The sequence below is a fragment of the Opisthorchis viverrini genome, assembly GCF_000715545.1.
Source record: "Opisthorchis viverrini unplaced genomic scaffold opera_v5_5, whole genome shotgun sequence".
Taxonomy (NCBI): Eukaryota; Metazoa; Platyhelminthes; class Trematoda; order Opisthorchiida; family Opisthorchiidae; genus Opisthorchis; species Opisthorchis viverrini.
This window is the reverse complement of record NW_008751661.1, coordinates 4,845,521-4,859,947: the sequence shown is the minus strand read 5'-3', so window position 1 is coordinate 4,859,947 and position 14,427 is coordinate 4,845,521. Positions and strand designations below refer to the sequence as shown.

The 14,427-nt window shown below is 42.5% G+C and overlaps 2 protein-coding genes across 2 annotated transcripts in view; both read right to left on the bottom strand.

Moving 5' to 3' along the window:
* Positions 1 to 1,254: 1,254 nt before the first annotated feature.
* Positions 1,255 to 3,881, bottom strand: T265_12581 (hypothetical protein; the record flags this gene model as incomplete). Its single annotated transcript, XM_009164405.1, has 3 exons — positions 1,255 to 1,338; positions 2,495 to 2,590; positions 3,570 to 3,881. Coding segments are annotated over 3 exons (492 nt in total), but the record flags the coding sequence as incomplete, so codon positions are not given.
* Positions 3,882 to 13,421: 9,540 nt separating this feature from the next.
* The window catches only part of T265_12580 (hypothetical protein), a gene marked incomplete at both ends in the record, with an annotated part of 18,269 nt that continues 17,263 nt past the window's right edge, over positions 13,422 to 14,427 (bottom strand). The window contains one exon of the mRNA XM_009164404.1: positions 13,422 to 14,147. Coding sequence (XP_009162668.1) covers positions 13,968 to 14,147 — 180 coding nt within the window. The remainder of the gene's footprint in view (positions 14,148 to 14,427) is intronic.

Genomic DNA, 14,427 nt, shown 5'->3' with positions numbered 1-14,427 from the left:
GACCTCTAACCATTGACCAACCTGGTATGAGAGACTCTGTGAGTGTCGCGCGGACACCCCCCAGTATAGCTCAATGGGTCGCCGAGGTACACAAACCGCCACACCACGATAAGGTCCAGTCTCTTCGTGTCGGGCGGCTCATCACAATGAAGCGAACAGGTGCCGCTGGCCCCAGGCATATCTGGCTGGCCCAAAGTATGTAAGTTGACTGACAGTATCCGTGGATAAACACAGAGGTGGAAAATACTGATTTTTCTGACGAACTGCATCATAAGGTAGCTCAGATGACCCAAAAGACCATGAACGGAGGAGCATAATCGCATGTACATAAATTCAGTTTATCTTCTGCCTGCTTGGCTAGTCATGAGAGGCAGCTAACCTGACAACCAGCCTTCTCGGTACAAAGGCTCCTGTTCGGCCTCACCGCAGCAGACAAGTCACGCACACTGATCGACACTCGGCAGCTACGCCTGGTTGTCTTAGTTCAATTTCATGCTGAACGTTATGTTTTGTGAGGCTTGAGACACTAGGTCGCTTTCAAGTATCACTCACACGGGGTCGCGCTGACTTCCTAGGCACATTTATACATAATCCTAGTTGGGGTTTCCGTAAACCTGAGAGCACTCTTTGCTGTTGCTCAGATAATCCAGAAGTACAGCTGCCACGTTCTGCGCTGACTGAACTTCATTTTACAGTTTGGTAGTCTGGTGTTCACTCATAACCCAAGGCCTAATGGAAGAATCGGATGAGTTAGGCAAATCATGTTACGTACATGACCAGGTATGAATTCGCGATTCCTATAGGATTCAAAATCCACTTGTGCACGCATATCAGTGGTTGGAAGTTTGCGTTCATTTTTTGTTTAGCGGAATGCAAATAACACTGAGGATTCATGGACGAGACTTTGAAGAACAATCGATCCACCAGTGAATTTTTACGTGTTGCGGGTGATTGGCATTTAAATGGCCTTTCATCGGATTTTACCGTTCCGGTGCTCAAAATACAGTCGTTTCCTCCCCTCCTCCACTTTCGAACATTCCAGGCCACTTTTCAACAGGATAAATGCAAAATCGGTAGAAAAAATAACGAACTCAAATCTGTTTCTATAGACAGTTAGAATCCAACTAGCTGTTCATCCGTCTGGCCATAATCAGTCACTGATTGACTAGTTCATTTAAACCAACCAAAAATCACAGAAAACAAATCCACAAACGACCAAATATTCTTACTCATGCAACGTTTTGTACTTCCTACCTGACTTTCATTGAAGTTTTCAAACTCGTTCCATAAAACGTTGATATTCTCACTGAACAACATGTCACTATCCAGGAGGATTACCTGTGTGGGAGAAAATAGACACAGTGATTGTTCTACATTAACCAATACAGTGAGACCATTATGGAACAGCACACCGGATCTCGCACTCTGACAGGACTAGAGAGGCATTTAGTGGGTATACTTCCGTGATTCAACCAAACCATATGGATTGTTTGGTGGAACTAGTGAATGGTTTGATCCAAATTGATGCTTAGAGGGACTGATGTGTATCCGGAGAAAGGATGAGGCAGTCAAAGTTTGTCGGCCCGTCACAGCAAAGTACCAAATGATTTTTTGTCATCCAAATTAGTGGAACCACCAGAAGTAAATATTTTTCCACTTATTTGGTATCTCAATTACCAGAGTTTCGTAATGTAGCTGTGTTTATGGTCTTCTTTCGCACTCTCGTGCTGCCACAGGACGGACACAACCGGAAGTAGTTCCACCGAGTTGCATAATGCTTGGTATTGATATAATATAGTCACAAAACCACCTAGTTTTACACAACATTTTGATAGTTTGGGTGTGCAAATCTCAAATCGGAAAGAAAGACTGCAACACTTTAGTCATGTGAAGCTAATACAGAGTGTGCCATGACAATATTTTTGGGGCTGTTACCGTATTTGTAATCAGTGTTATTAAAACCGGGCCTTGAAGACTACCAGAACTTGTCAGTTTGGCGGCTAGGATAACGTCACCATGGTTATCTCCGGGATTCTGCTGACTACCCAGAAGAACGCTAAATAACTTCAGATATACCATTTTCCAGATATTCCTACTGTTCAAGCATGGGTTGACGGCTCAAATTGCAGCAACATTGGGGAAATGGAAACTGAAATGATGTTGATGGTGTTGATAACACAAAATTTTGATTATTCGATCTTTATAAAGCGTTTTCAAAACTCTTGATTGTCTAAATAGATGAAAAATTTCAAGGTAACCATTGCCATGTCAGAATATGCAAAGTTTTCGTGTAAATTTTGCTGAACCTATCCACGAAGAACGACCGAATGGTTGAAGCCATTCACGTGAAACATTGTCATGACGTTTAGACAACAGAGTTAATCTGATACCACATGCATTTGGCATTCTACACAATCACTATCGGCCCTAGCTGCACTATTCCGAAACAAATGAAGAAAGACTTGTTTCTTGAAAGCTTAACAAATATGCTCACTTTATTTACTCCAGGAGTGATTACTTCTGGCACAGCAATTTTGACCAAGGCAGCGATTCCAGCCGTGTGAATATCCGGAATAGCCTGAACGTAACGCTGTCAAAGGATTTAAAAGGGTTTTCTTCTGTAAAGGAAGTTAAATTTAAACGTCATGGAACAATGAACTCCAACGACAGTTCATAACGACGACAGTGAATAAATGATCTACAACTAGGTATTTTGGTACGAAACGCGTAATGTTCCTGTATGACTCAGTGCATATCTAGGGGATTCGCCCACAAAACTACTTACGCTATGCTGGCTGATTCTTGGATTGGCATGGCATTAAAAAATGACCTACACGCCTGCCAGTTTTCATGGCTTTCAGCGGTAATCAGCGACATTGGTCTACCTAGAAGAAACATTTCACAAGGTGGTGCTCTCTGATTAGGAAACATAGGGTGGATTAAGACTGATTTGATTATCTGAATTTAAAGTTCAAAGTTTAGATTCCCTATCCCAAAAGCCCAAGCGTCCACTGGCCTTCACTCTGAAAGGGACATGTTTTTTTCGCTGATTTAGCGTAGATGTCGAAATTTGTTGGGAATCCGGTTACTGGCCATTGGTCAGTACTATTCATCTTTCGGCGGAGAGATTGATAAACGCCGAGCCATTTATTTCGAATCTTTGAGAAAAGATTAATTGTAACGCAGACGCGTTTTTTCACAGATGAGCAAGCCCTTTTTGATTTCGTCTTAAATGTGACTGTAAAGTCTGATTCACAGTTCTCTTGACTGTTCCATTCACAGCCTACGGCTAAGCTCTAATATAGTGCTCACAGATCTAATGGTGAGACGAATGGAGCCTTAGTTACTAACGTAAGCTTGTTAGGAAGGTATCTCAGGTTATGAGCTTTATTGCGGACATTCTACTATAGGTAAGCGCCGAACAACGGGAAAGGAATAATGATAGGCGTGTTGCTGTGTCGGCAAACAAACGGCGAATGTTCCACCCTTCTGATGACACTAGTTCACTTACTAGATCACATAACCTTGGACTAGTCTATTCGGAAATTTGTAAAAACAACTTAGCTTACCATCAGTGAATCAAAAGGATAAAAGGTGAATTCTACGTCCCGAATTCGCCAGGTGTGAATTACGTTAAGGATGAAATCCATACCCAGACTGTCCAGAAATAGATGAATGTTCAAAGGATTGTAAAGAACCGTCAGTTGTTTGGGACAGACATAGTCACGTTGAACTGTATAATTTAGTTTACATTCCTCACTGGACGAGTTGAATCTCCCCTGATAGTACAGCAGATTCTTCAAGAAGTTCATTAGTTGGTATTCCTGATTTGGTCCAGACAGTATAACTGCAACATCAATGGTATCAGCAAGTCTCACCATCTGTCGGAAAAAAAACAAGGAGCATAAAAACAACAGCCTCAAAGTTGATAAATTAGAAAGCCTGCAAAAATAGTGCCAAGTTGCGAATAAAATGGGACCTAGAAAGGTCTTTCGACAGAAGACGGATTGAGAGACTAATGCACATTCCTTGTCTTTTACGCTTTGGTACGTTCTAAGTGGGTCTAACTTCACGACTTCCAGTGATGTCTCATCGCTGTTCCTACACCTGCCAGTGTTAATCAACTATTGTTCGGCGAATTCTAATTTCTGGTGTTCATTTTCATTCACTTGGATTTCACAAACTTAAAGCCTTCAATGGATTGAGGACGACAGAAGCTGACAAATGCTATGTGAAAGAAGTTCTCCATCAGTTATGTGTGTGTGCTATGTGAAAGAAGTTCTCCATCAGTTATTTCTGATAACTGTCATGGACAAACTGCACTCCGGTGGGTTCCTAAAATCCTCCAAACAATCGTCTGTAACCCCAATTGAAACACAGCTGCACATAAGGAACACGGCGAAATAAACCGAGCAACCTTTAACCTGATGCGAGAAATGCATGAATTAACCATATTGAGGATAATTCACCAAGCGTGGGAAGCCAAGAGAGCATAACCTTATGCTCGGAAATATCAACGAACACGCACAAGGGATTGAATAATGGCATATGAAGAATTCTGTGATAACGAATGAAGTTATTGCACTTCATTTTTTGCTCACCTGAAGCCACAATTTAGACCTCACTTTTCTGGGCACGGGTCCTATGAGAAACGTCAAAGCCAGCAGCAGAGGGAATGCATTTTTGGATTTAATACAATGAAAATTAAAATGTATGGTGCTGACCCCAATAACATTCTGATTTCCGGATGTAGCTAGTTAGTTCCTGTAGTCCAAATACAAAGGAAAATTACGGGCAAAATACGAAAGTACTGTCACTGTAAGTCACCTCATTTTCATTCAGCTTCTGCGTGCCTGCAGTCACGAGTAGCAACAAGCATGCACCAAGTTGGACCGTATGGAAGTACTATTGAGAAACAGTACACTCCATACAGCACTGTGGAGTCTTTCATGGTCTTTTCATTATGAGCAAAGAAGGAAAAGGACAGAATTCGCAAGTCTTCTACTCGTAAACCTAAGGCTAATTTTCGCTCTGCTGAAGTGACTCACTTGTAGCTGTCCTAGGGTACTTTGGTGAAGACTGCGCTCCAAGATATATAGCCGGACCAACAGAACATAGAGCAGAATGGCAAAACAAATGACATTGATTGCGTTCTTCATAAAAGTAGGCGATCGACATCGTTCCAAACTGAGACATGGGTTTCGTTGTGTAGAAATTGTGGAGTATTGTGGGGAGAATAGATGCGACATCCGACTCGTTGGTCTCTCCCTTAAATTTAGGAATAAAACTCTCATAGTATTAAAAGCAAATCAACACCAAAACACTGCTAACTGCGATTGCCAAGAAAAACAAAAATATCTGAGAATGCAACAACTCAAGACTCGCTGCAATTCTCATTTGAGCGTATCTTCAAGTTGTAATGTTTCGTTCCAGTTAGTTTCTTACCACCCCATGTATGCTTGAAAAGAGTTTCATCACCCTCTTTGAATGTTCTTGGATTACTGTTGGTGTGCATGAACCTATAGATTTCTTACACCAGCCACCCAAAGTCAACGTTATGGGGGCGTCCATAAAACGTCTAGCTGTCATTTCTTGGTTTCCACACTCTTATTCCATGTCCTTGGAGTGCCTGAAAATGGCCTCTGGTCGTTGGCATGTTCGCTGAGCTGGACAATTTGATTGCAAATATTTCATCGCCAATCGAGGTGACATCATCAATGCGTTATTGGGGAGCGTAGTGGTGCGTAGCAGTGGGTTATTGGTTGTGCGTTGGGTAGTGTTACGTGTGTGCTAATATACGTGCTGCTAGCCGAAGATGACCTTTGATCGCGACTAGTTTTTCAGTTGGGCGATTCCACTGGTTGCTCTGTTATCCCATGTTCTCATTCGCCAATGCCCACGTGACTTTTGGGCTTGGCATCCCCCGCCGTCGTAATCTGGTCGATGTTGGAGTGACCTTTGTCCTTCCGAGTCCCGGCTTGTGACCTCTGTTGCTTTGGCTCCAAGGTGTTCCTTGTTTTTGTTTGTGAATCCAATATTCGGTCCTCCTTGAGGAGGAACCGCCCGACCGAACAACTAATCGCGATCAAATGTCATCCCCGGCTAGCAGCATTTATATTAGCACACACGTAACACTACCCAACGCACAACCAATAACCCACCGCTACGCACCACTACGCTCCCCAATAACGCACTGATGATGTCACCTCGATTGGTGATGAAATGTTTGCAATAAAATTGCCCAGCTCAGGGAACAAGCCAACGACCATCTCCCCTACCTGAGCTACCAACATTTTCCTCCATAGAAAACAATGGACCCTGTTCTTATATGCGCACCTCGCCGGCTGTCCACACCGTGTTGTAACACCTCAAGTTTTTTTCAAACGAAGCACCTTACACTAACATGGAGTTTCGAGATGATTCTGTCTGTGAGAATGCTAGTTTCTTTACTGAGTTGCATTAAGCAATCGTTTTTGCGGTAGATTTGAGTGTGTGTAAGCACACCCTGCGCAGTATGCGTAATCGAATAGTTTATGTGAATAAGCAAGTGAATCGTTTTGTTAATCCCTACCAGACACACTCAACTACTCTCAGTTGCAACCTGATTTCATTTTGGCACGCAACTCAACTCAGTCCACCTGAATCTCTCATTTGTGTTGGTTTTCTTCAGCTGAATGTGTTGCACAAAGCTATTGAATTAAGTTGAGTCTCCCTTTAAAAACAGAATAATGTGTAATGAGACTATCTGGCGAATTCCGTCCAATTTGGCTTTGAACAGAACACAAGGTCGGTGGAAAATCGGGGCTGAGCCCAAACAGTGAGCACCAAGAAGGGCAAAACCAGTCACGGAATGTCGAAGACTTTCCAGTTGTATTGTGTTACCTCTATACCTTACCGGGTAAGTTTCAAATGTGCGCAAAACTCACGGATTTCCCTATTACTATCAGGGGAGAACTTGGTAATGTTGGAGTCTTCGTTGCTCATATCGTTTCCCGTCCACAGCTGGTCTGTCCGATTACAGGGAGATTTCAAGAACCAGAAAATTGAGATATTCCGGGGGTGGAATTTGGAGACCTTTTTCCGGGTTGCAATGTATCACGTTAGCCGTTGACGGATTCCACGCAAAACCTGACGGGACGGATATACATCGCACATGCGTGAAGAAACCGAAAATTTTGGAGTAGGTCATCGGAACGATGACTTCGTGATGCCTCCCGTCCCAGCAGTGGCGGCTACTACCAGCTAGTGGCAGCAGTTAATGAGTTCGGGTATGTCTGCTGCCCTGTCGTCATTCATTTTTAGTAAAATCTATTCCCTTCTGAACGAAACTCACAGTCACCTGGTTTGTGACATCCACCACTGGTTTTTCTCACCATAGCGTAAACCAGTTAACTATCTTCTATTTGAGTACCACTTACCCCTTCGTTTCATTTTCACGTTTGCTAAGTCTTCTGTCGATGGCAGCTCACCAGCAGTACCTTTATTCTTTTTATCATGATTTGGACCCAAGAGGCGAACACCTCGTCATCGCTTCAACTAAGATATTCAGTGATTATGATCTTTAATAAAAGCGAAATTCGAGTGCCGCACTTTTCCTTTTTGTTTTCAACTCGCGCCAGCACGGGATGAGGGTTTTCGAAAGCGTACAATGTGCATGTGAACTGGTTTGGCCATTCCACGTAATCAGCTTTCCCGAGGTTACGGTACTACTAAATTTTGGACCAATCACTGCAACCGGTCATTCTACACTTCAGCTACTAATGTTCCTGTTGTCTTTGGATGAAAAAGAGACATTCACAAAAAATCGAGATGAAAAACATTACTGATTTCCTTCAAGAGTTGTTTGGATATCTGTAAGAATGAAATCTGGCCTGAAAGCTTTACAATTTTAGAACATGGTACCGAACCCGGTAAATCTCAAAAGCATCTGCTGGTTTTTTAAAACCTGTAGATAGTCCTAAAGTCTAATAGTTAGCTGAGGAATGGTTAGGTAAGCATCGACCTGCACTGAAAACAAGGCAATTTTGATTTCAGGTCCACTTCACTATAAGTTATCAAAGTTTGCCATTTATCCGCAACGGAATAATTAAGCGGACCCTCCGAGGACCGCCGAACTGGCTTTCTTTCGAAATAAAAAAAACCGTTGTTGATAATTTCTACAGGAGTTATATTCATACAAATTAACGTTAAGAAAGCCTGATTATAAAGATGGAAATTCTCTGAACATAGTTAAACATGACAAATGTGGTGATGCACAACACTTTCCATCATGATATTCTGTTTCTGAGAGTAAGGGTTTGAAACATGTACTCGCTAAATCATTCAATACGATTTTGTGTACCTGCTCCAAAGTAGCTTCATTTGGATCTGTTGCGAATGCTTTGATCAATATCGGCTTCAGCTTGACAAAATCATCATTCTTACTGGATCCCTCCTAGAGGGACTCAACCTTTGAATCGGTATAACGTGCACAGCGAAATGATGGGGGAGGGGCATTTGAAAGGAATAAAGTGAACAGTAGGATTACTGCGGAACTTACCGCAACTGGAGTTGCATGCAAAAACTACAAACGAACCGCTGTAGTTAGACGATCATATCATACAACATAAGATCACTTAGTCTATACGAGGTCATTGTTTGCGACAATCAGCAAACGTGTCCCTCCAATCAACGGTCGGGATGGAAAACTAGTTACCGTCTGATAACTAGGCCAGCCTCACCTTGAATAAACTGACACACTGCTGCCTGTTCACTTCTGTAAATGCGTGTTTTTAACTCCACTCGGCAGATGTGACACAGTACATCCCTCTTCCTGGCCAACTAAACCCTACAGGTGAATCGCAAACCTGTCATAAGCATACGCCTAGTGCTCCACCGGTGAGACGTAGACACCCATAACTGTACTGTAACTGATAAGTGAGCGCAAACTTAACTGATGAAAATACCTGTGCCGTAGAATGCATAAGCTTCGAAATGAAATTACCACAGAAATGGTGCTTCTTAGTCCCAATTGAAATAATTGAGAGGCCATGCCTTGCGTTATACTTCTCGCAACCAAGTAAATCTGTCTGCAATTAATTTGGTCATATAATCGATCGAAATCGGGAAACATTGCAACACCGCAGTCTAGATGAAAGGAATTGTGGTGTCAGGCTTTAAAACTTATCAAACGATTTGTGCTTTTGGTATCTAAAAAGCAAGACGAACGAACCCTCTATCTATTATTACTGTCAGGCGTTTCAAGAGATGATTTCATTCGTGCAATGATCTTGATGTCATTAAGTATTGGGCGAAAGTATATCATCGATTCCGGACTTCAACCAACAGTACGGCCCCATTATCACTGCTTCCTTAGTCAACGCAGTTTCCATCGTTCGTCTGGTGACAATTGCTAATAACAACCGTGGGAGTCAGAGTAACGGAGACTTGAAGTAGTCGCTAACATTGATAAGTGCCCTGTTAAGAGCAAAAAGCAACCAACGAGTCCAAAACTACCATGAAATTGACTCACTCTCAGCACGATGCACTTATTTGACTTTGACACTCAATGGGGAGCTGACTGGAGGCCCACTCAATAAATACCTGTCGCCCAGATGTGGAAATATATCGGAAGCAATTTTGCTATTTAGCTTCGGGGATGTGTCCCCTCCAAGGTTCACATAATCACGAGTTCTTTCCTGTTCAACCTGCCAGCAGTGACTGGGCGTAGCATATCCAAAAATTCAGTTCATTGGCGAACACTATACCACAGCACAACGGGTGTTCGTCGAATAACACAACGAAACGTCAATCTCCCGACCATATGCCCAGTTGAACAAATAATGTATCTACAGAAACCAAAAGGAAGAGTAAAGAATGGCTTCTTCCTTATAAATTACCCCTATACCCTCCTTAACCCCGAACACGTACGAGAAACACTCTTTGTTCTGTCTGCCACAATTTCTTACCTTTCCTTGCTAAGTCAATAGAAAGCACTCGGGTACTGACCCTGATTAAACTTCTCGTAGTACCCCTAGTAGACTAGTTGGTGTCGTCCCTGTTAGTATTCATCCAGCTTTATTAGTGAACGGGTGAGTTTTCGACCAGTAAATAAACCATCCAGTTTGAGGTAAAACCCCTATCAAAGGCCTAGCTCAACGGGCAAAGCACTCATGTTGTGTGCGATGGAAAAATTGACAGGTTAACAGTGCCAACAGCCATACTATGGACACACATTAAAGCACCCATATAAACTGCGCCTACGATGAAGTTTCAAGTGGTCACTTGACCCTAAATCAACCATAATGAAAGAAAAACTGGCAACCATTTACACAATAATGATAATCGCTCCAGTCCGTTAGCATAAAAACCTGGCGCACACACAAACACTTGATCGATGGATCAATATGATCAGCTTGTGAAATAAGAGACCTTGTTAACCGACTCCGTGCATGTTAACTCAGATATTCTGCTTGACCATTTGGCTGCAAATTCAAGGGTGACTACATACCTGATAGCCAAGAGAACACTGCCGATTGACACATTATAAGGAGAATCCGGCAGATAATAAAACACCAGAAATGTATAACCGCATTTCATACAATCATTACCGCCCTGTCTACCACGCATGCTTGAATCAACTGATAAACTTCTGGCAAACTTCACTGTGATTACTGAGGACCGCGTTATTCATTTACTTAGGGCTGTTGTTAAAATTAATGAGAACAAGGAATCCAATAAAATGAAGTTTTACGTAGGCTGTGGCCTATGTTACAAGCCTCTTGTCATTATGAATTTCCCATACGTAGCTCGTCCGCATGCCTTCCAACTGTTCCCATCCTCGGTTTCCATGTCCAGACGAAACAGGGAAAAACTACCAGGAACCTAGTTTTCCAAAAGCTTTGACAATAAGATGAATTAAAAACTAGCATTCTTCAGAAGGGCCACTGCAAGCAAGACAGGCGTCAGTGGACGCAATGTCATGAATCATTACCATGGAGATTATTATGTATTAGCTGTGCAGGCGCGTGGCAAGAGACCGGTATCTAGGACGAAACACCCCAATTATCTGGCTCGTGCGTTTTCGGATAAGGGGTAAGTAATCGGGCACCTGACAGATCGAGGGAAATGGTGCTACAAAGCACAGATACTTATTGGGAGGCTTGAAAGAGAGTGAAAGTTCGCTCGAAATCCAACAAGCCGGTGTTGTTTAGTTGCATGACAGTTTGGCTAAAAGCAAAAGAAGCATTCAATGTGTTTTGAAAATGGGTGGTGAGGAGTCGACAGTCAAGAAGTATATAACATACAAACGAAACCCGACTGTGGAACAGAAGGGTTCTGAATAGAGGGACCAACCAATGGTATGGGATTTCCAGCAAACAATGAGCCACATACTTTTGCTATCCAAGTGGCGATCAGAGTGTTATGGATTTTTATCCGATGGGGAAACTGTATCCGACTTTGAAATGAATCATTCTGTACCAAGCTTTCTACCATAGATAAGAATGACGGGAACAGAACAGCGTCCCAGATGGACCGTGAGTTTTCGTGTTGAATTGGGATTTACAATAGCTCCCATTTGGAGGGGGCGTGTTTCACAATCGAGCTAGACATATTTACATTAACTGAGAATTTTTTCTAGTTCGCCCAAATAGCGTTATTGATAACGGCAAGTGAACCACTCTAATACTCGACTGAATGTATAATAAGCTGGGAAATCGTTGTATTGCCGTCCATCAAGCCTGTAAATTTTTCAGCGTCATTCGAGACATCGTCTTCATGTTGTTGTACTTAAAAACGTACATCCTCCGGAAGGTGACATTTTTCATGAAAATATGTTTCTCATGGCGTCAGAGGAATAGATTTCCGGAAACGACTGAACACCAAAAACAATGGAAGCAGCAAGAACTTCTACTTAGGACTGATTTACTTCCCTCAGGGTTGGAAACACGATGCAGAATCATTGAAGACACATTGTTGAAAATAGCTATAGATTGTTAAAGCATGGTCGTCCACCTATTAAATGACTAAAAAACAGTTAATGGAGCCAACGGAGAGGGTGGGGTCGATAATTGCACACCAGAGATGAGCAATTCTGGAGAAGACAAATAATATGCATCTCATCCTTACGCTGGAAACTCACCTACTATTAGGCAACAACTACCTACTGGATTGAAATTTGTCGGATGTACGCTTCAGCACCTCATCGCGCTCCTAACTCTAAAATCACGTGCGCATGATTTTTTACTTGTTTTTGGACATACGCCAAACTGAGGATCAGCTGGCATCTTGAGCATCCCAAACCGCAACCGCCCATTAACGGTTCTCAATGACAAAACCGCGGATATCAATTCAACCTTCATTTAAGTATCACAGGCCGACGGTTCATTCAATGCCCGTTCAGGTTTTCAGCTGACCACTTCGGCGGGAACGCCAAACTCCGTAACAATTTGAAACAAGCGCTAATATGAAAATCTCCGCATGGAGGAGATGAAGAATATATTCAAATCATTAAAGTCGACGTTGTATCGGTTGTTCTAGTGGAACCATACCAAGCTGGGTAGCGCGTCATCTAACTGCTGCGATGCGATGTGCCTTTTCTCAACTCGCCATGCGCTTCAATTACCGGAGGAGGACAAATCCTACCAGATAAGCCATCATATGCTGCTTATTCTTTGGCCCCCGGTTGGCTTGCCGATATTTTTCCCCTGCTCACAGTACAAAGACAATAGTACTCTCCGCTAAGTTACTACTGTATCACAACTTGTCGTTAGCTACACCGACACCTTCTAAGGACAGGCTGTTCTATTGTAGTATACTAAAGATGCTTCATAAAATTGAATTTTTGGCCTTAGAAGAGCAACTGATGATTGAACAAAGCCACGTTAGACATTGCAAATGCGTCAAAGTGGAATTGTCTCACCACCTACAGGAATGCGCACAAGGTGTTAAGAACTGCTCCTAAATATGGTCGTTGCAGATTATTGGGTTCATCATCTACCATGCCGTCCGGACTCTCGATGGGTTCGCAGAAAACCTCAGAAAATGGATAAAGGTTACCTAACCCAAAAGCCTAACCCTCGGCTGTTGCTTAACTCTAACACGTCGGAGACCTGGCTGTCTTGAAGAATTCTCAGAACCGCTCAGTTCTGTCATTGTGTATAATCGAAAGTTATCATAACGCTCCCAGGTGTATTTCCAGTGATTAACACACCAAAACGAACTACTTGTCTACTTCTTTCATACCTTTTCCAAATTTTTCACACCTTACGATCGACCTACTAGAGCCACATTATTGAACGCGTTATGTAGTTCACGCAAACGGCAGCTAAATCAAAATTGTCTTCCATTCTAAATGATACTTGTCACTAGCGTCAACAGTCAAAAACGACGGTCAAGGAACAAACCGAATCGAATCATTTTCCGTTAGACATGGTAAAACTTGGAGACCATATAGCATGGAATACCGGCAATCTGTTCTATTATTTTATGTCACAAGCGAACAGAAAAAAAAGAATATGGGGCACGAAAGGAGCTGATTTCACCTCCAATTCGGCCATTGTTTTTTCGACGCTTCTCTCGTCATCTGTCTCAAGAAAATCAGGATGAGGATCTGATGTGCCAAACCAGAAAAACCAACTTGCAACTCAACCGTCAAACAATCAGCGCAAACTCCGAAAGCGCCCGAAAAGACGTTCAAAGCAACATTGTGTCCGACATTTAGCAGTGTGATGGAGTCTCGATACCGGAGTTTACACGAAATGATTCGAAATACAAGTAAAGATTATCTGACAAATGCCTGCTATCAGGCTCGTAGGAGCTCAGTAAAAGGTAAAACGACCTATCCGCATGACCCACATACAGAAAGAAAAGACTGTGTTTCAAAAAGTAGTTATTAAGTGAAAAGCACGTTCCGTAAAGTTTTGTGGAACAGGACACGACGCCAGTCAGAGATTTGTGAACTTAAGTTCAGTGTACGGGAAAAAGAATCAGTCAAAAGCCTTGAGAAACTCCTCTGCACACTGACGAGCCCGAGAATTCACAGCTAAGCGCATTTCCGAGATCTCCTTATCGATTTCATCCATAAAGGTAATGACGAAATCGACCACTTTGGTTTTCGACATTTGTTCCGTATGAAAATTGGTTATTAGGAAGCTGATATCATAACCCTGAAGAAAAACGGGAAACAAGGGAAAAATGCAATAACAGTTCATGAAACAAACAAAAGAACGATGCTATCGCGTGATTTATCTGAACAGACCAGTAAACAAGAATAGTGAACGTAAGTTCGATGGAAAACAGATCTCCCAAAGATATCCCAACCAACGCAGCTGTTCAATGGAAAACCCGTTGTACGACCGAAAACTCGCTTTCTAACTGCCTCGTTAATAATATGCCGACACCAACCCACACTAGCTACGGTTGTAAGACAACGATTGTCGAACACCT